This window comes from Macaca mulatta, chromosome 11 (genome assembly GCF_049350105.2).
Source record: "Macaca mulatta isolate MMU2019108-1 chromosome 11, T2T-MMU8v2.0, whole genome shotgun sequence".
Classification (NCBI taxonomy): Eukaryota; Metazoa; Chordata; class Mammalia; order Primates; family Cercopithecidae; genus Macaca; species Macaca mulatta.
Genome location: NC_133416.1, coordinates 60,237,290 through 60,259,832, shown reverse-complemented (window position 1 = coordinate 60,259,832; position 22,543 = coordinate 60,237,290). Strand labels below are relative to the sequence as shown.

General features: G+C 51.9%; 2 protein-coding genes across 3 annotated transcripts; both read right to left on the bottom strand.

The window, feature by feature from the left end:
* Positions 1–2,116: 2,116 nt before the first annotated feature.
* SOAT2 (sterol O-acyltransferase 2) lies at positions 2,117–16,095 on the bottom strand. Of its 2 annotated transcripts, none has more exons than XM_001102393.5 (15): positions 15,555–16,095; positions 15,000–15,055; positions 13,956–14,092; positions 13,580–13,639; positions 13,187–13,294; positions 10,529–10,805; positions 10,022–10,091; positions 7,452–7,536; positions 6,941–6,986; positions 6,622–6,751; positions 4,952–5,049; positions 4,434–4,532; positions 3,439–3,574; positions 2,782–2,927; positions 2,117–2,582 (listed from the first exon to the last, which is right to left on the bottom strand). In XM_001102393.5, exons 1-15 carry the CDS (start codon positions 15,634–15,636, stop codon positions 2,532–2,534), a joined length of 1,581 nt encoding a protein of 526 aa, XP_001102393.2. In that variant the 5' UTR covers positions 15,637–16,095; the 3' UTR covers positions 2,117–2,531. The 2 variants fall into 2 exon arrangements, with proteins under 2 accessions (XP_001102393.2, XP_077810483.1); XM_077954357.1 differs by having other exon boundaries at positions 13,956–14,120; positions 15,555–15,692.
* Positions 16,096–16,983: 888 nt separating this feature from the next.
* IGFBP6 (insulin like growth factor binding protein 6) lies at positions 16,984–21,585 on the bottom strand. Its single transcript, XM_015151830.3, has 4 exons — positions 21,204–21,585; positions 18,502–18,647; positions 18,199–18,318; positions 16,984–17,297 (listed from the first exon to the last, which is right to left on the bottom strand). The coding sequence occupies exons 1-4, from the start codon at positions 21,532–21,534 to the stop codon at positions 17,175–17,177; spliced, it is 720 nt and encodes a 239-aa protein (XP_015007316.1). The 5' UTR covers positions 21,535–21,585; the 3' UTR covers positions 16,984–17,174.
* Between the last annotated feature and the right edge of the window lie 958 nt (positions 21,586–22,543).

Here is a 22,543-nt window from a genome sequence, read left to right as displayed (position 1 = left end):
CCATGATGCCCGGCTAATTTTTGTATTTTTAGTAGAGATGGGATTTCACCATGTTGGCCAGGTTGGTCTCGAACTCCTGACGTCAAGAGATCCACCCACCTTGGCCTCCCAAAGTGCTGGGATTACAGGTGTGAGCCACCGCGCCCAGCCTTACACAGGAATCTCATACCCAGCTGAGAAAACTTTCACCTGTCAGGGCAAAATAAATCTTTTTGGCGATCCAAAGGATTCAGAGAGTATATCAATCTCATACCTCACCTGAAAGAATGGTTTGGTAACAGAACAGAGAAATCAAGACAGAGGAAGGTGAAGAGAAGAAAGAACAAGTAGTGAGCAACAAACTTAGAAAGAAAAATATTATACAGTTAAATGTTCATGGAGCTTGACCTACATCTAACTATATCTACAACCAAAAGTACTATCCTATCTCAGAAAAACCTAGGAGTTGGAAGCAGAGTGAGAGAGGTAAGAAAAAGGATTCTAAATGTCTCTCTTATTGGTAGAAGTGCAGGACATGAAACATCTTAATGGAATACATATTTGGCATATTTGCAAATAATCATAAAGAAATGTGTGTTTTATTATTATTGCTGGGAAGGGAAAGTAACTAACAGAAGAATGGAAAAATATAGAACATCTAAAATAACAATGGGGTAGGGAAAATGAAATGAATAGCAACATGAGCTAAAAAGTTAAATCATGGGATGGGTAAAGAACATACAATAAGATAACAGAAATGAAATAAAAATGTACCATTCATTCCACTTGTGGAATCATAATTTATTCAAAAGAAGGCATAAAAAGAGGGAGAAAAGAGCCTAGGTGCGATGGCTCACGCCTGTAATCCCAGCACTTTGGGAGGCTGAGGCGGGTGGATCTTGAGGTCAGGAGTTCGAGACCAGCCTGACCGACATGGGGAAACCCCGTCTCTACTAAAAATACAAAAATTAGCCGGGCGTGGTGGTGTGTAGTCCTAGCTACTCAGGAGTCTGAGGCAGGAGAATCGCTTGAACCCAGGAGGCGGAGGTTGCAGTGAGCCAAGATCATGCCATTGCACTCCAGCCTGGGTGACAGAGCGAGACTCCATCTCAAAATAATAAATAAATAAATAAATAAAAGTGACAAAATAGATCTATATTTATTGACATAAAAAGATGTCTTATGCATAGTGTTGAAATGTTAAAAAAAAAAAAAAAAAGAAATACCCCATCTCTCTCTCTTAGGGACCCTGGTTTTTTTGGTCCTCAGCTCCCCTGACACTAATGTTCCCCCTTTTCTTTTTTTTTTTTTTTTTTTTTTTTTTTTTTTGAGACGGAGTCTCGCTGTGTCGCCCAGGCTGGAGTGCAGTGGCCGGATCTCAGCTCACTGCAAGCTCTGCCTCCCGGGTTTTTACGCCATTCTCCTGCCTCAGCCTCCCGAGTAGCCGGGACTACAGGCGCCCGCCACCTCGCCCGGCTAGTTTTTTGTATTTTTTAGTAGAGACGGGGTTTCACCGTGTTAGCCAGGATGGTCTCGAACTCCTGACCTCGTGATCCGCCCGTCTCGGCCTCCCAAAGTGCTGGGATTACAGGCTTGAGCCACCGCGCCCGGCCGTTCCCCCTTTTCTTACACAGATGTCTCCCCAGAGCCACATCAGGCAGGGAATCAGTGTAGGGAGGGCAGACCACACAGTCTGGTTTCTGAAACAGCTTTGAATAGAAGTATTCTGACCTTATGTCTCCTTCAGTCAGGACACTCCTAATATTAATGTCCCTATTATAGTTGTAGAAACTTGGGTTCACGAAATTAAAAGCTTTGCTTCAGGTCTGTACAAGGCATTCCTCTCCTGGGTCTGCTAAAGGAAAGGAGGCCTGCTACGTGTCCTCTCAAAATGTGCTAGGGGTTGCCAGGAGCAGAAGGATTAAAGGGGCTAGAAAATTCAATGTGAGTTGGAGAAGAGGTGGAAGAAGCATTGAGGTCAGGTTTCTGGGAGATGGGGGTGGCATAGAGAAGGTAAGGCAGGGGGCACCCAAAATTCTCACCCATCCTACCACGAAGTCTTGCCTCTACAGACATAACTCTACAAAAATCCAAGTGAGCCTTGAACAAATGATGAATGAATTAATGAATTAATGAATTAATGAAAAGGGAGACAGAGTTTATTGCTGTATTGGAAGGAATACGAAATCAAGAACGAGACCCTTTTCAAACCTGGGTGGCCCCAGTTCCTCTGAGTTCCCCCACATTCGTCAAATCCATAAGGTCCCCCAAGTCTCCCCAAGACAGTCATGGGGTAGGAGGGTATCCTGTACCCAGCCCATGGGGATAGGGACTGAAGAGTCACCCCTCTCACCCCCATGCTGAGGTCTGTGCTCAGCTACCCACAAGTCTGCAGATCTCAGTCCTTGCACATTCCCTGGTGGGGTCTTGTGTGCAGGTTGCCTTGACTCAGAGCCAACTTTGGGAATGCAGACAGGAGTCCTGGTCCCAGGTTTTGCAGGCAGAGAACTTGGTGGTGTCATCTGGGCAGGTGGTGTCATCTGCCCTGACCTCTAGGTATGGCAGGACCAAGATCGAGGTGTCACCAGCCCCCAGAAGGTTGTCTGAGCCAGAGAAGAATAAGTTGTGAATGAGGTCATTCCTGGTGACCCAACCCATGCATCCAAGACGTTAGAGTCCATCACCCCCAAGCCAGGCCTTGGTGCCTGATTGTGACTGGTGAGTTGGGGAACAAGGAGGGACTGGCTGTAGGGCTGTGTGTCCTCACGGATGGGGAGCTGGGTGAGGGTTGTGGTCTCTTACCTGGGGTAAGGGGCAGTGCCGCCGTGCGTACCACTCCTGGCAGTACAGGCTGACCTGGATTCCCTGGCCCAGAAACAGCATGGTCCACATCAGCACGTTCCATGCCGGGCCGGTGTGCTGGTCATGCATCGTGAAGTTCAACATTCCTGGTGCAGGAGGAAAGGTTGTCACTCCAGCTCCAGGAGTTCCTTGTCTCCCTGGCTTCCCTCCCATTCCAGGGTATTGGGAAGAGATGGAACAAGAAGACCCCATTGGAGAAGATCTTGAACCCAGGTGCAGAAATTTGTAGAGGTCTAAAGTGGCTCGTGTAAAACCAGGATTCTTCAGTTTGCACTTTAATATCCTGAATCTCATACTGAGCCTCTCAACCTCATCTCAGTTTTCTCCTTTGTCTTCCTCGATGAGTGATCTATTCAAGTGCTTTTCTCCAACCAGAAACTTCCTCCCACATGCCCCAGGATACAGCTTGGCTCCTCCCAATGCTGCCTCCCTCCCTGCTTTCCAAGTGACCCCCTCCCCCACTCCACCTCTCAGTCCCAGCAGCCTCGCCTTCAGTCCTGGGGGGGAGGCCTCCCACCATCAGTCTGGGATCTCCAGGAGCAGGACCCAGGCCTCCCTCTGGATGGCTCCCCTCCAGTGGCAGAGAGGCCAGCTCACCTCCAATAACAAGGAAGAGTATCAGCATGACGGGATAGAAGAACCCCAGGACGAAGCAGAAGATATATTCATGGGCCACTGCGGAGACCAGGAACACACCCAGCATGGCTACCCCTCGGGCCTGGGCACCAAGGAGCTGGCAGGGTAAGGAAAGGAGTGAAGAGTGAGTCTCCATGAGCTCCTCCACAAAGAGTCCCCACCTTAAGGAAGCCAGGGAGAGTGTGGTACAGTGGAGAGAATATGGGATCTGAGGTCAGAAGGGGTGACATCAATCTTATTTAAGAGTGTGCTGGCTGGGCACGGTCGCTCATGTCTGTAATCCCAGCACTTTGAGAGGCCGAGGCGGGCAGATTATGAGGTCAGGAGTTCAAGACCAGCCTGGCTAATATGGTGAAACCTCGTCTCTACTAAAAATACAAATATTAGCTGGGTGTGGTGGCATTCGCCTGTAGTCCCAACTACTTGAAAGGCTGAGGCAGCAGAATCGCTTGAACCCAGGAGGCAGAGGTTGCAGTGACCCAAGATCACGCCACTGCACTCCAGCCTGGGAGACAGGGCGAGACTCCATCTCAAAAAAAAAAAAAAAAAAAAAAAAAAAAGAGCATGCTACTATCCCATTGGGACTTAGGTGCCATTTCAAAATGAGAATATAATAATACTTACTTCTCAGGGTTACTGTGCTGATTAAATGTATGTAAAAACCCTTGGTAGCTGAAAACAGATATGTGCATGTTCCTTAGAAGGCTAAGGTGGGAAACAATGCCCTGTGGAGAGGGTGGAATTAAGGATAAAGATGGAAGAAAGCTAAGATTGCAAGGACTTTCTACCCATTGGGTTGGGTAAAATGAGAAAATGAGGACAGATGAAATCAAAAGGGCCTTTAGGCCTGGAAAAGGTGGTGGTGTAGATGCCACACTGTAGCAGGAGGAAAGGAGAGGGAAGGAAGGAGAGCCCTCATTAAATGTGGGAGCTGAAGGGGTCTGCAGAACCCATACCCACAGCCCATCCTGATACACGTAGCTGTACAGCCAATCATGGACCACCACGTTCCAAGTGCGGTAGTAGTTGGAGAAGGACGTTGAGTTCCACCAGTCCTGGAGAAAGTGGGGTCAAGGTGGGGGAAAGGAGGTAAGCAAGCATCTGGGTTCCGGCTCCTCCCCACTGCTCCCTTTGCCTGCACCCTATCCCAGTGTTCCAGAAGGGCTGGCTCCTGGCAGAACAGGGACAGCAGACACCCTCCCAGCTCCCTCCTTAGGACATGGAGGCCCTGTCCTCCCTCCTACTCCCTCTCTCAGGAGAAGATTCTGTAGTACCATGCACACAAAAGCAGTTAGCCCTGGCTTGTCAGGAGATGGAGGGGTGGCATTATAACCACATCTAGGGGACTGCATTTCTTATTATGGGAGGTGAACAGCATGGCTGAAGTGACATCCAACCTGGCCACCATCTTCCCCAGATCCCTCCCTAACCCTCCCTGCCTCCAGCTTCCAACTGGCCTAGGTCCAGGCCCCACCCGGTAGAACATTCTGTCTCCAAATCGTAGCATCTCGGCAAAGGCGTTGAGCCAGCAATGGAGGAAGGCAAAGAAGATGAGTAGCAGCATGAAGATTCCTGGTGGATGGCGACAAGAGGCTGCAGGTCAGGCTGGCCCACATGGACCCGCAGGCAGCCCTGCTCTGAGCTCTGAGGAGCCCCTGCCCAGAAACCAGGGCCCCAACTCTTACCATTCATTTATTGGTAATTCACAAATTTATGCATTCCTTTTTTTTTTTTTTTTTTTTTGAGACAGGCTGGATTGCAATGGTGTGATCATAGCTCACTGCAGCCTCAAACTCCTGGACTCAAGCGATCCTCCCACCTCAGCCTCCAAAGTAGCTGGAACTACAGATGTGAGCCACCATTCCCAGCTAATTTTTATTTTTAATTTTAATTTTTTTTTTTTTTTTGAGACAGAGTCTCCCTCTCTCTCCCAGTCTGGAGTGCAGTGGTGAGATCTTGGCTCACTGCAAGCTCCGCCTCCCGGGTTCACGCCATTCTCCTGCCTCAGCCTCCTGAGTAGCTGGGACTATAGGCGCCTGCCACTACGCCCAGCTAATTTTTTTTGTATTTTTAGTAGAGACGGGGTTTCACCGTGTTAGCCAGGATGGTCTCAATCTCCTGACCTCATGATCCACCTCCCTCGGCCTCCCAAAGTGCTGGGATTACAGGTGTCAGCCACCGCACCCGACTGTTTTTAAATTTTTTGTAGAGATGAGATCTCACTATATTGTCCAGTTTAGTCTTGAACTCCTGGCCTCAAGCGGTCCTCCTTCTTTGGTCTCCCAAAGTATTGGGATTACAGGTGGTGAGCCACTGTGCCTGGCCTCATGCATTCATTTATTCATCCATGTGTTCATGTACATTTACTTGGCATCTACTTCGTGCCAGATGTTGGGGATGGAGATGAATCTCAAAGGGCCATTGGGAGTTCACAGAGTGATTGAAGTGAGACACACACAGACACAGAGACAGAAAGACACGTCCGACCATATGCCAGGGCAAATGTAATGGGAGCTAAGTACGGTGGCACTGATGTGCCTGGGGGTACAGAGAAACAGGTGGGTCGTGGTAATTGGTGGCTACAAAAGGAAGGTTTCCCAGAGGAGGGGGCATCTCAGCCATGGGCCTCCAAGAAGCAACTAGATTCCATGGCTGAACGTGGGGAAAGGGTATCTCAAGCTGAGTGGCCAGTATGGGCAAAGGCCTGGAGGCATGGAAGTACGTATCTTTCAGGGCTTGCGGTAGGATGAGAAGATAGGCTGGGGCTGCGTGGGAAGGACTCTTGGATGCCACATCAAGGGTTCAAATCTGATCCGAAAGTGCCAGCATTGACTTATCACTAGAATTTTTGAGGGAGGGTAGGGAATGATGAGTTGTAGTAGGAAAGTTCCCCTGGGCAGCAGTGTCAGGGGTAGATGGGAGAGGAAAGATCTGGGTGCCAGGGAGATGGGTAGGAAGCTGATGTGGAGGGGGAGTGATGGTCTGAACCGAGACCATGGCAGTGGGCCCTGATAGGAGGTGACAGATGTGAGGGGAGACTCAGAAGGAGAACGTGTTGAAACAGAGGGAAGGTAACTAGCAAGGCCTTCCCTGATTTGCCTTCCCCAGGGCACAGCTACTCCAGCCCTACCTTAGTTGGCTCACCTGGCAACGTGGCATGCAGGATAGAGAGCACCAGGGCACGGGTGCTGAAGGGCTCTCGGCTCATGTTGGCAAAGACAGGAACACAGAGTCGGCCCAGGATGAAGCAGGCATAGAGCACACAGCCCAGGGCCTGGAGGGGGCGTGGGGACACATAACTGGAGAGGGACGCTGGCAGCTGCTGGTGGCATTGGGTCTCTGGCCCAGCACTGGCCTTCTCTTCCCTTGGCACCACCCTCCCACTGCCTCCCCAGACCTCCCAGAAATGTCCCCTCTCCACCACCATGAGTCACAGGTCCACCCTTCTACCCTATCTTCTCACCTGAGCAAAGTTCTTGGCCACATAATTCCACCTGATATAGGGCGTCCTGCAGCGGCAATTGGGACAATATGTTTCTCATTCTTTCATGTTGTTCCCTGCTCAGCCTAGGCACAGGTTTTGGGGCCCTCTCTCCGCAGTTCCCTTAATTGCTCAGGCCTGGGAGGATTATCTAGGGTGGTGGGGTCTAGGATACTTTGAACTTTCCATAACAGAGTGACAAGAGGGTTTTAAGCATGGATGTCAACAAAGGTGTGTAGGATGGGTAGGATTTTCAGAAGTAAAATCAGGACAGTCCTGGGTAAACCAGGAAAGTGGGCTGCCCTAGTGTCATCATAGGCTGGGCAAGGAGACAGGGTAGTCTACCAGTCACCTATTTCCCATCTTTATTATTAGATGCTTCCTGAGAAAGTGGCCAGTGCCTTAGGTGAGCCTGAGGACCTCAGGGAGGGGAGAGTAGAAGGGTAAGGTTCCTGTGGGCCTAGGCATGTGGGGAAGGGATGCAGGGTCTTACCTGGGGTAAGTCTCCCTGTAGATGAGTGTTGGGCAGAAGAGGAAGTAGAGGTAGCTGGAGAAACTGGGGGCCTGGATCCCCTCACCTGGGGAGGAATGAGAGAGGTGGATTAGTAAGGGGAAGGGCAGAGGACAGAGGTGAGGGGGCTGCTGGGGAAGGGTAGTGGGACTGGTGAGTGGAGAAATGGATAGGGTGGGGGTGGGGGATAAGCAAGGAGCTGAATGTAGGACCTAGATGCAGGCTGGGGGAGCTAAGCTGGGCAGGAATGGAACTGGCTCTGTAACACCATCTCTTCTGTTTTCATTTCAGGCACCCTCTCTTCCAGTGCAGGGCCTGCTGTGGCCAGAGCTTCATTTGGTACCCACACGTTCGACAACCCATTCTCCTTCCCCTTCTGTCTGGACTTCGTAATACAGGTACATCTTGTTTTACTGCACTTCCCAGATATTGCCTCTTTTACAAATTGAAAGTTTGTGGCAACCCTGCAAGAGACAAGCCTATCAGTGCCACTTTTTCCAGCGGCAAGTGCTCACTTCATGCCACTGTGTCACATTTTGGCAATTCCTGAAATATTTATAACTTTCTTCTTTTTATTATATGTGGTATGGTGCACAGGCATAGAACACACAGCCCAGGGCCTGGAGGGGGCATGGGGACACCTAACTGGAGAGGGACACTGGCAGCTGCCGGTGGCATTGGACCTTTGGCCCAGCACTGGCCTCCTCTTCCCTTGGCACCACCCTTCCACTGCCTCCCCAGGCCTCCCAGAAATGTCCCCTCTCCGCCACCATGAGTCACAGGTCCACCCTTCTACCCCATCTTCTCACCTGAGCAAAAATCACTGTGATCAGTGATTTTTAATGTACTATTGTAATTGTTTTAGGGCATCATGAAACACACCCAAATAAGAGAGCAAACTTAACTGACAAATTATGTGTGTGTTCTGACTACTGCACTGACCGGCCATTCTCCCATCTCTTCTGTTCTCCTCGAGCCTTCCTATTCTCTGAGATACAACAATATTGAAGTTAGGGGCCAGGCTCAATGACTCACTCCTGTAATCCCAACACTTTGGGAGGCCAAGGCAGGAGGATTGCTTAAGCCCAGGAGTTCAAGACCAGCCTGGGCAACATAGCAAGACCCTGTCTCTAAAAAAAAAAAAAAAATTGGCTGGGCATGGTGGCTCATGCCTGTAATCCCAGAACTTTGGGAGGCCGAGATGGGTGGATCACTGGATGTCAGGAGTTCGAGACCACCCTGGCCAACATGATGAAACCCTGTCTCTACTAAAAATACAAAAAAATTAGCTGGGTGTGCTGATGCACATCTATAATCCCAGCTACTCAGGAAGCTGAGGCAGGAGAATCGCTTGAACCCAGAAGGTGGAGGCTGCAGTGAGCCAAGACTGCGCCATTGCACCCAGCCTGGGAAACAAGGCAAGACTCCATCTCAAAAAAAAAAAAAAAATTGAAATTGAAATTAGGCCAATTAATAACCTTGAAATGGTCTTTAAGTGTTCAAGTGAGTGAAAGAAAGAGTTGCATGTCTCTCACTTTTTTTTTGTTTTTTTTGAGACTTGATCTTACTCTGTTGCCCAGGCTGGAGTACAGTGACACAGTCATGGCTCACTGCAGCCTCCGCCTCCCGGACTCAAGTAATCTTCCCACCTCAGCTTTCCACACAGCTGGGACCACAGGCATTAGCCACCACACCTGGCTAATTTTTAAAAGTTTTTTGAAGTGAGACCCCATCTCACTATGTTGCTCAGGCTGGTCTTGAACTCCTGGGCTCAAACAATCCTCCCATCTCAGTGTCCCAGAGTGCTGGGATTACCGGTGTGAGCCACTGTGCTCAGCCTGCAGCTGGTGACTTTAAGGGCTCTTGTTAAGGGCTAATGCAGCTGGTGATTTAAGTTGGAGCCAGTGCCAACTTGTCATTCCAAAAATTCTAGGGCCCTTAAGAATGATGCTAAATATACACTGCATGTGCTCTATAAATGGAACAACAAAGCCTGGGTGACAGGCTGGGCCTGGAAATAGGAAATAGGAAAGTGCCAGAAGTCCTGGGTAACAAGAGGTGCCATCTGTCAGAGGCAGGAGCTGAGAATGCCTATCGATGAAAGCCCACAGAGCCCAGCTGGAGGCCAGGGCTGTGCCTGGTGGGCAACCTGGGCTTAGGAAGGCAGGGATTTTATCAGGATCCTGCACCTGCTGGCTTCGTTCAGTCAGTCAAGAGGACTGAGTTAGCCGGGCGCGGTGGCTCACGCCTGTAATCCCAGCACTTTGGGAGGCCGAGGCGGGCGGATCACAAGGTCAGGAGATCGAGACCACGGTGAAACCCCGTCTCTACTAAAAATACAAAAAATTAGCCGGGCGCGGTTGTGGGCGCCTGTAGTCCCAGCTACTCGGGAGGCTGAGGCAGGAGAATGGCGTGAACCCGGGAGGCGGAGCTTGCAGTGAGCTGAGATCCGGCCACTGCACTCCAGCCTGGGCGACAGAGCGAGACTCCGTCTCAAAAAAAAAAAAAAAAAAGAGGACTGAGTTCACAACCGGGCAAGATGAAGGCCTCACCTCTTCTGGCACGAAGGGTCCCAGGCACAGCCTCTCTCAGGAAGGAGTAGCTTTTCATCAGGAACCTAACCTGTGGCAGAGTGGAAGGGAGGCCAAGTTGCTGTGTGGCTTTAAGCAAATCGCTTAACCTCTCTGTGCTCTGGGTTACCTCTGAGAGGCAGGCAGAGTGTAAGATCTGTCTGGTCAGAGTCCATATTTTTTCTTTTTGTTTGATGGCTGTATAGCCTAACATATGCTGGGATGAATGAAGGTTGCTGGGATGAGAGGCCAGAGCGGAGTCTTCCGGTCAACCTCCTGTGATGGTGGTGTCACACTGTTTGCCTTCCAGCCTGCAGGTTCCCCAAATCCCTCGTAAGGGACTCTGCCCCGGTAACTAGCTCCGCCCCTGCCAATGCAGTCTCTGCCCTCCCTCTCGTGGGCCCTGCCCCCTCTTTCGGGGACTCCCTTCTGCTGAGATGGCCCCGCCCACCCGTTCCTTCCTGTCCCCCAGCAGGGCTTGGCCCTCACCTGCTCGAAGACCAGGACACAACGGGAGGCCGGCGGGAGCTGATGCTCCACAGCCACGTGGACTGGCAGTGCGCAGAGCACCAGGGCGTGGGCAGCTAGCAGCGCGCAGCCCAGGCCCGCCCCCAGCGTCCAGGTGCCCCTGGCCCCAGGCCTGGCCCACAACCGCAGGGCCTGGTACGGCGCCAGCAGGGTGGACAGAAACATGGGCACCCAGGTCACCAGCGCCAACGGCAGCTGTCCGAAGCTGAAGATCAGTAGGTCAAACTCCAGCAGCAGCCTTGGAGTGGGGAGGAGAGACAAAGTAGACAAGTGAAGTCCATTCTTGTCCCCTTCCTCTTCAGTCCGAGCTCCTGGAAGATGAACTGAGGTATCTTGATCAGGTTGTGAGCTCCCCGTCTCTGGAGGTGTTCAAGACGGCACCTCTGTGGCACAGGGCGTTGCTCCAGGAGACTTAGTCATGGCATGAGTTTGATTCTAAATGACCTTGAGAGCCCTCTCTGGTTTCATGGCGTTGCTAAGGGCTCAGTACTCTATATACAACACATGTTAGGATATGAGGTAACTAGACTGACTGAGTTAGTTTTGTTCCTTTGGAGCGTCTGTTGTAGGTTGGAGCTAATAGGATGCCGGTTGTTCAGTGTTTTGTTAGCCTAGGTTAAGAGTGTGTGGTTTGTTAAGGGGAAAAACAAAACAACTTAATTGTCCATTAGTAAAGGACTAAGTGAACAAATCTGACACCTCCATACTCTGCAGTCCTTCAAACCAATGGACTAACATGAAAAGATCCCTAAAATAAATTGTTAGTGAGTAAAAGCAAATTACACAATAATAGGTACAGTTTCTTATTTATGTGAAACCTCCACAATGTACCTATCTTTGGTACTGAATGTCAATGCATGGAAAATGCTCTGGAGGGAAACTCAGAAACTGTTTTCTTTTTTAGAGACAGAGTTTTGCTCTGTCACCCAGGCTGGAGTGCAGTGGTGCAATCTCTGGTCACTGCAACCTCCGCCTCCCGGGTTGAAGTAATTATCCTGCCTCAGCCTCCTGAATAGCTGGGACTACAGGCTTGCACCACCACGACTGGCTAATTCGTGTGTGTGTGTGTGTGTGTGTATATATATATATATATATATATATATATATATTTTTTTTTTTTTCAGTAGAGACAGGGTTTCATCATATTGGCCAGGATGGTCTTGAATTCCTGACCTCAAGTGATCCGCCTGCCTTGGCCTCCCAAAGTGCTGGGATTACAGGCGTGAGCCACTGCGCCCAGTCAGAAAGCAGTGTGGGATTGAAGGAGGTGGTCAAGAAGGACCCCCTTTACAGGAAAACATGTATTTGAGCTTTTTACTGAGATTTTATCATTTTTAATTTTTTTAATTTGTTTTTTTCTTATGCAAACCTAGCGGTAGATTTTACCCTTTTAATACTTACAGAACTAACAACAAAAATTTTACCAAAAGGCAATGCTGTTGCTGAACCTGTGGATCCTTGGTCCTGTTTTTGTTATTGCTTCCCAAGCCTGACATAGGGAGAGGGGCTGTGGCAGGCCAGGTTTCACTAACACAGGCCTCCATAACAACTGTTTCAGTACTGGCTGAGTGGTTAAGTTAAATATTAAAAGCCAGTGCCCTTAGACAAAGGCCGGAATGTAACAAAAGCCCACCAAGAGTTTTGCCTAGGCCTTTCCTGAACCTCAAAGCATGATTAAACAAGTTTTGCTGGGGGTCTGAAGAAGCTCTTCAAACCTCCATGATTTAGCAGGAGACAAGAGAAGGGTAATCACCCCAGCACCTGGACCCATTTAGATTAAGTCAACTTACTGAGGCTCCAGAAGAAGGTCTTCAAGACTCAGACCTTAGTTATAGATTAAAAGAAGTTAATCACTTATGTCTTTAGATGAATGCACACTTACACATAGACGTATAGCTTAGAAGGTATATATGCTCTGGAAATTGCAATTTTTAGTTGGCCTAGTGATAATTTACAGGCCTTCTCCCTGTAACCAGTTATAGAAATAAAAACTCTCTTCCTCCCCAGTTCATCTGCATCTCGTTATTGGGCCACAAGAAGTAGCAGCCCCAACCCTCAGTTTGGTCCAGGAATGGTGGGAGTCCTGAAAATACAGACCCCCAGGTTATACAGCTCTCTGAAGCTCATCCTCACAGTTGGGTGGGGTGCTCTGTGGGGGAAATGACCCACCCAGGCACTTGGGTACATGTCTGTCTTCCCCACAAGACTGGGAGTGCCTCACAGACAGGAGTGGGGTCTGCCCCCTCATTTCTCTGAACACTAGGACTGGTACTCGGGAGGTGCTCAATGGAGGTTACTTGAATAGAACTGACTGGGAAAGGAGTGTGTATGGGTGTGCATGTGTGCACACACACACATCTGCCTCAGGGCAAGGTGTCATTGAGAAGCATTTGAGAGTGACTGGCCCTGGGAGGACAGACCAAGGGCCAACCAAGGCTGGGGAAGGAAGGGATCCTAGAGAGTGTTTCGGGTGGGAAGGTTGTTGGGAGCAAAGTTGGTACATGTCCAATAACCAAAGGGGGGACCTGTGTCCGCTTGCCCCAAGGGCAAGTGGGGCACTGAGGACCCAGAGGGTCTGATCAGATAGGTGTGCCTGTCCCAGGTGGGAAGGGGACCTACCTGCCCTCATCAATGAAGTCGATGGCCAGGGTGCTGATGATGAAGACACACAGGCCAGCGATGAACATGTGGTAGATAGTGCGGAAATGCTGCACCTCCATCAGCTCACTGGAGGGACAGGGGCCTGAAGGTCAGTGTGGGAGGGTCCTCAGGGTGGTGTGAACTAGCTCAGACACTGTACACATGAGGCATGGGGCCTAACGATCCAGAACTTCCAGCTAAAGGCCTTTCTTCCACAACCACGCCCAGGGCAAATAGGGGACCTGCACCTTAGAAACCCTTTCCAAGTCCTCCCCACAAACCACCTAGAGCCTGGGGATGAGAAATGAGGTACCGTGATCCCCAGCCAAAGCCCTTTCTTTTCCTCCCATTACTTGTCATCACCCGACTTACTCAAGCAGGGACTTGCGGATGATGAAAACTTTCTGTTTCCCCGGGGATGGCTCCTGGGTCCTGAATTGAGATGTTTGTTCAGGGTCAGGAAGAAGTCAGTGGGCAGAGGGCAGGGCCATGCAGAAGGTCAATACTTGAGAGCCAAGGGGAGTGGTAGGGAGAGGCCAGGGCTAGGGCCAGAGGGCAGGACCGGGTGGAAGGTCAGGGCCAGGGCAGAGTGAGGCCCAGTAGGTGGAGGCCAGTGTTAGGAAGACAAGATAAGTGGGGAAGAGGGAAGGCTGGAGTCGCAGTCCTGCCAAGGCTGGCAAGGGCACATCATGTGATAGCTCATGATCATTGCTACAGAGGAGCCTGCGCAGCTGCTCCCTAGACTCACCTACTCAAGGAATCTGGGGGAGGCAGGGGCGGAGGTTTGTCTTGAGATGGGTAGGATTGTATAGCCTCCCACATGGCCCGATCCAGCAGCTCCCTCAGTTGTCCCTGCACTTGCTCCAGCAATTGTGCCTTCACAGCCTGTGGGACAAAGCCAGGGCAGAGCCCACTGTCCCTCCAGTCAGCCATCCTTTCATTTACCAGACATTCACCGAGTTTCTACCTATGCCAGGCATAGTGCTTTAAAAAAAAAAAAAAAAAACCTGGGGGGTCTGCAGGGATGGGGGATCAGTGGTCAGCAGTGGCAGCCCTGTGGGGGGAAGGGCAGGCATTGGTGGGGTGGTGATGGGTCTGCTGGTGGGGTAGGACCCCACAATGCTAAGTGCTGTGGTAAAAAGATGAACAAGCCATGATTCCTGCCCAGAGTTGATCTCCTTCTGGCTTCCCGGGGCATCAGTAAGGATCAGGGAGTGACAGCAGGAGCAAGGCTTCCCCTCCCTGGGTCTGAATTCCAGCCTGGTCACCTCTGATTGTCAGTCCTCACCCCTGTCCTCCAGCCACACTAGCAGGAAGACTCTATCTACTGGCTTTCAATGACCCTCGGGACCTGTGCTTCAAACCCCTACATCTTTACCCTTAATTCTAACCTGATCTTTGTACCAGGAACAAGTCATCAGGCTGGGCACCGTGGCTCACGCCTGTAATCCCAGCAATTTGGGAGGCCAAGGCAGGTGGATCACTTGAGGTCAGGAGTTCAAGACCAGCCTGGCCAATATGGTGAAACCCCGTCTCTACTAAATATACAAAAAAAAAAAAAATTTAGCCACACCTGGTGGCACTCATCTGTAGTCCCAGCTACTCACTTGAACCTGGGAGGCAGAGGTTGCAGTGAGCTGAGATTGTGCTGATGCACTCCAGCCTGAGCGACAGAGCAAGACTTTGACTCAAAACAAAAAGCAAAAACCAAAACAAGGCATCTTTATCACCAAGCCTCACTCCTGCCTCCTGCGACCAAGCATCTGTCCACTTGACCTCTGACGCCCCTCACCTCCATGTGTCGGGTCCATTTCACCAAGTCCGGGGCTCTGTGCGTCTCAGTGTTTCCTGAGAGGAGTGATCAAAGGCACAGTCAACAGGAGGAGTTGGGGTTCTGCAGACCCAGAGGCATCCTGTGTTCAGGAAATGCTTTGTGTGCTCAGCAGCCACCCTCACCCCAACCAGCCAATATCTAGTTTCATGGGTGGGGCTACTAGAAGGGGAAGTTGCTGTTGCCAGTGGTGAGGCGGCCATAGGCAAGCAGGGGGCCTGGTGACATTACTGCGAACAGGGCACTCAGGGAATGGGAAGCTACTCTGTTCACCCTCTGGGGCTAAAGAGTCAGAAAGATAAGGCCAGGCCACAGCTCTGACGTAGCTCTTTTCTGTTCCATCTCCCAGCTGGGTGGCTCAGGGCTGAGGCCAGGGTCTGCCTTCCTTGGCCTCTCTGGACAGCAGGAAGGATTGGCATCAGGCAGTTGGAGCCTTCTCTCCATAGGGCATCTCTCCCCTCCTGCCCCACCACCCGCTGGTGCCTTCTGTGCCCCCCGAGGGCGAGGCCGGCTCACCATCTCTGCAGGATTGGTGTTCCCGCTCCCCTCCCGGCCCTTCTGTCCTCTGCAGACGCAGACGGGCCCCGCCTGGCTCCATGGAGCGGTCTCCAGTGGGCAGCAGGCAGCCCTTGCCTGTGTTCCCTCCTTACTTTGCAGCGTGGCCTGCCCTACAGAACTCTTGTCCCACTCAGCTCAGGTGACAGCTCCAAAGACTAAAGTCCTTTCAGGAGGAGGGGGCCTCTGGGAGCGCGATAGGTTATCTGATCCGGAGGGCAGAGCTTCTCAGATTCAGGCCTCACTCTGCTGTCTGTTCCAGGGATGGCCACATCCCCCTAACACCCCAACCATCATCCAGATGCCCAGCTCCAAGGGTGCTATCCACCCCCCCCACACACACACAGGAATAGTGGCTGGGTATGTCGCGGGGAGGGGAACTTTGCCTCTCAGAAGCTTGTCACCTAGCATGGCTGGCCTTCAGTCTCTCCCAGCAGGCTGAAGGTCGGGGAGGAGTCAGAAATGTCTTCATGTATCAGTGCGTTCAGCTCCCTTTCACCACAAGGTGTGTGACTGATGCATGTGGTAATATTCTGATGGGGTTAGCACCGTGCTACTCATGGAGCTGGGGCTCCTCCAGGAAAGGCTGAGTGCCAGGGCCCCTGAACATCTGCGCTTCCTGACACCTGCTTGGGTGAGCATGTAGGCAGAAAGGAGGCTAAACAAACATGTATTAAGCACCCAAGGAAAAGGCTGAGTGCCAGGGCCCCTGAACATCTGCGCTTCCTGACACCTGCTTGGGTGAGCATGTAGGCAGAAAGGAGGCTAAACAAACACGTATTAAGCACCTAAGAATTAAGCACCTCAGGTGTTGTCACATACGGAAGAACCAGATGCAAACCTCCCTCTGTCATTTACCAGCTATATAATTTCAGGCAAGTGACCCCAAATTTCAAGCCACAGTGTCCTCCTCTGAAAAATGGGGGCAAAAATCCCTATATCACAAGCTTATTGTAAGCTCAAAATGAGGTAGTCCAGGTAAAATCACATGGTTCAGGGCCATGGGATGAGCTCATATATTAGTAATAATTTCCTTCTTTTTTTAGTAGGAAGTAACAGAAGGGTACGTGCTTTGAGAGTTCCTCTTTGCTGGGTTCCTGCTGGGATTAACTATTAATCCTTCCCCTCCCCTTATGTCCAAAGATCAATGTTAGAAACAAGGTCACAACTTCAGATTAAGGCCATGATCTCAGTGTCTCCCCTTCCCACTCCCAACTCCTGGTGGGCAGCTCTGTGAAGCTTGATGGCTTGAAGCTTCTGCCTGGCTGTCACAGGAAGGACTAAAGGTATCCATAGGAAAGAAGAAATGCTGTGAGTGAACTGTAGTGGGGTAAAGAGAGGGCCAGGGGCTCCAGAATTGTGAGAGGTAGACACAGAGACACAAGCCAGCGACCCCAAGCACAGCTTTATTGACACCCCAGCCAACACCAACACTGTTTCCAACCGCATGTGTAAAGGCCCAGGGGTGAGGGGGCCCATGGGGCAGGGCCTGAAAGTGGATCGTGGGCCTTGAGTTTTTTGTTGAGTGATGACAGCTCCATGTTCCTTCCAGTGGCCCTGCAGCCCCTCTATTCCCCAGCTTTAGCCGCTGCTCCCAGTGGGGCAGGAGGAGCTTCCATTGCCATCTGGAGACCCTGGCAGGGGCTTGCCCATACGATCCACACACCAACAGGGACCTCGGCGCTGCCCCTGGGAGGAGCGGCACTGGAGAGAGAGGCACACAGGTCAGGGGTGAGGCCAGAGGCTTCCAGCAGGAGAATGAGAGGGGATGTCTGAGTCTGAGGATGCAAAAACACCTGAGGGTCCCCTTGGGACAGCAAGGGTCACTGGGTTCCCTCTCTCTCTCTCTCTCTCTTTTTTTTTTGAGACAGAGTTTCACTCTGTTGCCCTGGCTAGAGTGCAATGGCATGATCTCCGCTCACTGCAGCCTCCACCTCTCAAGTTCAAGCAATTCTCCTGCCTCAGCTTCCCGAGTAGCTGGGATTACAGGTGCGCAGCACCACGCCCGGCTAATTTTTGTAATTTTTAAAAAAGACGGGGTTTCACCATGTTGTTCAGGCTGGTCTTCAACTCCTGACCTCGTGATCCACCCACCTTGGCCTCCCAAAGTGCTGGGATTACAGGCATGAGCCACCGCGCCCGGCCCAGGGTTCCCTCTCTTTAGTTCCCCCTCTTCAACCAATAAATTGTGTGCATTCTGCTAGCCTGGAACAGTAGTTTTCAAAGTGGCATTCCCAAATCCGGATCACCAGGGAACATGTTAGAAATGCATATTGTCAGGCCCCACCCCACACCTCCTGAATCAGGAAGGCTGCTGGTGGGGCTCAGCCATCTGTGTGGCATAAGCCCTCCGGAGGATTCCGATGCCTCAAGTTTGAGAGCCACTGAGTTAGGCCATTCCTTCAGCAGGTTTTCTCCCACAGTGTGTGGTTGATTATTCTCTAAGTTTGTATAACAAATTATATTATTCTCTATGTTCTCCTAAAGTTGGAAGATCCTTAAAGATGGGGCAGTGTCTTATTTATGCAGCTTTGCAAGCCCCATTGTCCCCACTCCCTGGCAGGAGCCTTCTACTGGAACAGGGGGAGAAGAAAAATAGCCTCACCTGTCGCTTCCGGTAGAAGCCTCGATGGTCACAATTGGGCACGTAGAGCGTTTGAGCCCCTCGGTAGACCTCAGTCTGGAGTTGCTGCAGCACTGAGTCCAGATGTCTACGGCATGGGCCCTGGGGGAGGGAGAGCAGGCAGCTTACAACCGCTCCAGCCCAGTTCCCTGTTCCAACCTTCTGGCCCACCAGGCAAGCACCCAGGACCGACAATGGAGCCGTCTCCAAGCCCAAGGGAGCAGTCTCAGATGGCAGTCTCCAGGGCTTCCCACCCCTCCTGCTCTCTACCAGCTCCAAACGCACCATCTCGGTGTCTTGGACACCTGCAGAATTGGGCTGGGAGGGTGTGGTAGAGGTGCCTGGATTCTTCTGTTGGTTTCTGCGGTTCGCATCCTGTGGGCGGCCAGTGCCTGCTTGGAGTTTACTCTCCTTAGGATTCTCCTCTGCAACTGCAGGAGGAATAGGAGAAGGAGAGGCCAGAAATCAGCCAGAGCCATGTGGAGAAGGGCCTTGCCCACATCACCTGCTGAAGTAAGGAAGGGAGGGCCTTATGCCCCATTGTTGCATGATGCTGGCCCTAGTTTCTTTCTCTGACAAATAGTTACATTACTTTTCCTGACAATATTCCCCAGTATTTCCCATAGTGAGCTTAAGGCTTATAAGGGAGATGCATTTTGGAAAGCAAAAATGGAAAATGAGGATGGGTGCAATGGCTCATGCCTGTTATCCTAGCACTTTGAGATGCAGAGGTGGGAGGATTGGATTGCTCGAGCCCAGGAGTTTGAGACCAGCCTGGGCAACATAATGAGAACCTCATCTCTACAAAAAAATTTTTTAAATTACCAAGGTGTGGTGACATGCACCTGTAGTCCCAGCTACATTAGAGGCTGAGGCAGGAGGACTGCTTGAGCCCCAGAAGTCAAGACTGCAGTGAGCCATGATTGTGCTACTGCACTCCAGCCTGGACAACAGAGTGAGACCCTGTCTCAAAAATAAATAAATTATTGGCTGGGCTCGGTGGCTCGTGCCTGTCATCCTAGCACTTTGGGAGGCCAAGGTGGGCAGATCACTTGAGGTCAGGAGATTGAGACCATCTGGCCAACATGGTGAAACCCCGTCTCTACTAAAAATACAAAAATTAGCCTGGCGTGGTGGCAGGTGCCTGTAGTCCCAGCTACTCCGGAGGCTGAGACAGGAGAATGGCGTGAACCTGGGGGAGTGTAGGTTGCAGTGAGACACTGGACCACTGCACCCCAGCCTGGGCAATAGAGTGAGACTGTCTCAACATAAATAAATAAATATGTTTTAAAAATTAATTAATTTAAAAATAAATTAATGAATTACAATAAATAATAAAATAAATGAAAAATGGAGAACAAATGCAAAGGACTATTCAGGGCTTTGGGCTTTGGATGAAAAGACCTGGCTGTTCCACCAGAGGCCAGAAGGGGGCGCACGAAGCCAGGGAGCTGGGGCAGAGAGCAACGGATGTAGGAGGGGGGCCAACAGGGACCCAAATGGAATGTGTGTCCCTGCTGTGACCTTGCTGTGACTCAACCCACCCCTCCCAGGCCTGAGATGTGGTTACTTCTGGGGCACTGCAGTGGGAACCTCTCCCTTCTGATACCCTGTGATCCGGGCCAGCTCAACCCCAGTGGTCCCAGGAGCACATGGATTCAACCCTTAACCAAGATAGGCTGAGGGCAGATTAAGAAGGTGCAGGGAATGAGGGGCTTCCAATCTGCAGGTTGCTCCTGGCTCTGGAGAAAGTTTCCGGAGGGTCCGGGGAGAGCTCAGGACTGGGAAGGGGTGAGGAAATAAGTCAGGGATAGGAAAAGGCAGAAAGGGGAGCATGTACTGCTTGGAATTTGCCTAATATCTAATAAGATACCAGAACCCCTGAAGGGATCCTGCCTCTCCCTCTGTGCCCAAAGATAAGCTCCCAACTACCACTCACAACCCAGGAGACATTTCCCCTGCAACCCTGAGTCTGATCCTTCTTCCTCAGGATGCCCGCCCCTCCCCAGACCTTGTCCTTCATTCCCTACATTTAGCACCCACCCATGTAGTTCCAAACTGCCTTCTCTCATCCACCCAGACCACCTTCTAGGAGGACCCCCAGAAGCCTGCACTCAAGCATTTGGGACTGAAAGAAACTCCAAGTGAATTCTCCATCCCCTCCAGAGGAAGGAACCCAGAGACTCTGGGATGCGCAGTTTGCATTTCCTGTCTTCCCCATCTCCCTGCTGCCCCCCATGTTTTCAGTGCTGATTCACTTCTGTCCCACCCACCCAGTGACTCAGCTTCTGCTCTCCTCCCTGGAGCAGGGTGGGGTAGGATGGGTGAACAGTTCTGAGCAGGTTTAAATCATAACCCTGATTTGGCAGATTCCCTCTTTCCCCCACTCTTTCTCCCCTCTCCCCCACCCTACGCCCTAGCCTGCCCTCAGTCCCTACTCAAGTCTAATACAACTTTGGATTTGGGGCCTCTTCGGTTCTAGACCCCTCCTGTTTAGGTGCTTCGAACACCCGTATTAGGAGGAAACGAGCCATTTCTCAGTGTGTGCAGAATTTCGGAGTCTGGGGTTCCCTTCCCTCTTTCTCAAAGTGGAAGCTGAGAACAACATTTGTGTCCTTTCCCCAGCTTGCCGTCTAGGGTTGTAGGAGCTGGGCCTGCTGGAGCACATGGGATGGCCCTAAAACCCTCCATTTCTCCCCCTGCCGTCCCCAAGTTCCCACTTGCACACACACTACATCAAGGAAAAATAAACCGAGCAAAAAAGACCGAGAGCGCAGACACTTTCTGCTGTATCCCCAAGTCCCCTGGCCGCACCCCAGCTTCCTGCACTTGCCCCTTCTCCCCCACACAAATGTGCCCCCCAAAGTCGGAAGCGTCAAGGGTCAGGGCGCAAAGGCTTGCAGGGCCACCCACTCTCGTCTCCCCAGGACCCTGCCTGGAGGACGCGGGTCTCACGTGGGCGGGGCAGGGGCGGGGCGCGGACTCACCCGCGGGCGCGCGGGCCGGAAGGCAGCGGCCTCGGCCGAGCAGCAGCGCCCGCAAAGGCGCCTCGTCGTCCTCGGGCGGATGGCACTGCAGTCCTAGGGCGCAGTTAGGGGTGTAGACCCCGCACTCCTGCCCCTCCCTCCTGAGACAGCCCTCAGCTTCCGCGCAGCCCTGCGCTGGCGATCCCCCATCCTCTTCCTCCACGCAGCCCCCTGGACAACCCGCTTGCACCCCTTGCCCGCAGCCTGGGCACCGCGCCAAGGCGCCTCCTGGGCTGGCAGCGAGCAGCAGAGCTAGCAGCAGCAGCGGCGGCAGCAGCCTGTAGGGAGTCATGGTCAGGGTTTGTGCCCGGTCCTCTCCTTCCAGAGCAGTCGCAGCGCAGCTGCTGCCCGCCGCCGCCCCTCTGTCTTAAGTAGCCGCCGGCCAGGGGCCGGGCCCTTTAAGAGCCAGGTGAAGGGGGGGGGGAGAGGGCAGGGGCATTCCCTAAACTGGGTGGGACTGGGGAGGGCCCCCCCAACCTGGGTCCTCCCCACTCCTCTTTCCCCCTCCCTTTGCAGTTTCTGTTTACTTCCCAAATTGCTCTGATGTTTCTTGCTTTGTTCCCGGGAATCTCGGCCCGGAATTTGGGAGCTGTACAGCTGGCTGGAGGGACTGGAGGGTGGGGAGGAGCGGAAGAAGGGGAGGACTGGAGTGCAATCCATTTAGTGTGTTTATGTAGGAAGACGAGGGGCATGCAGGGACCCGGTGGGGAGTGAGAAGATGGGGGCTGAAAGGGAACTGAGAAGAGATGGTGTGTGTCGATCACAAGAGGAGTGGGCAAATGTGGAGGGACAGAGAAAAGATGGAGAGGGTGGATAACGGGGTCTTGGGAAATTCTGCTGATGGGAGAAGTAGACCAGGGCAGAGGAGAGGAAGGGCAAAATTGGGAAAGGGGTAAGAGAAAGCACCCCTGAGATGTGACTAAGGAGAAAAGGGGCCCGAGGGGAGCCAGACTGGGGTAAGCCTACGGGGGAAGGGCCGGGAGGCAGGGAGGGATACACCTTGAATGAACCGTAGGAGACCCTAGCATTGTGGTGGGCGCATGCGGAGTCTGGAAGAATTGGAGAGGGCTGTGTGCGGGGTGAGAACTCGCTGGGAGGCAGGGAAAGGGGGAAAATTGGCCGGTTGAAACTAGAGAGGGACAGAAATAGAGGAACTCGTATTCTGGATGCTCTTGGGGACAGTGGCCAGAGAGCAGACCCCACCCCCCTTCCCATCCCCATCCTTCAGGTAAGCTCGCTCCTCCATTCCTCTCCTCTCCCAGAATCCGTCTCCTTCCCTCCCAGTCATCCATGGGGTTTTC

Bases quoted from the DNA above. Each gene is read 5' to 3' on its own strand.
- SOAT2 (XM_001102393.5), bottom strand. From the start codon at position 15,636: ATGGAGCCAGGCGGGGCCCGTCTGCGTCTGCAGAGGACAGAAGGGCCG. The intron at 10,092-10,528 runs GTGAGGGCCAAG...ACTCTGCCACAG, and splicing joins GTGTCCTGGTCTTCGAGCAG to GTTAGGTTCCTGATGAAAAG. The intron at 6,752-6,940 runs GTGAGAAGATAG...CGCCCCCTCCAG, and splicing joins TGGCCAAGAACTTTGCTCAG to GCCCTGGGCTGTGTGCTCTA.
- IGFBP6 (XM_015151830.3), bottom strand. From the start codon at position 21,534: ATGACTCCCTACAGGCTGCTGCCGCCGCTGCTGCTGCTAGCTCTGCTG. The intron at 18,648-21,203 runs GTGAGTCCGCGC...TTCCTCCTGCAG, and splicing joins TCCGGCCCGCGCGCCCGCGG to TTGCAGAGGAGAATCCTAAG. The intron at 18,319-18,501 runs GTGCGTTTGGAG...TCCCTCCCCCAG, and splicing joins GTGTCCAAGACACCGAGATG to GGCCCATGCCGTAGACATCT.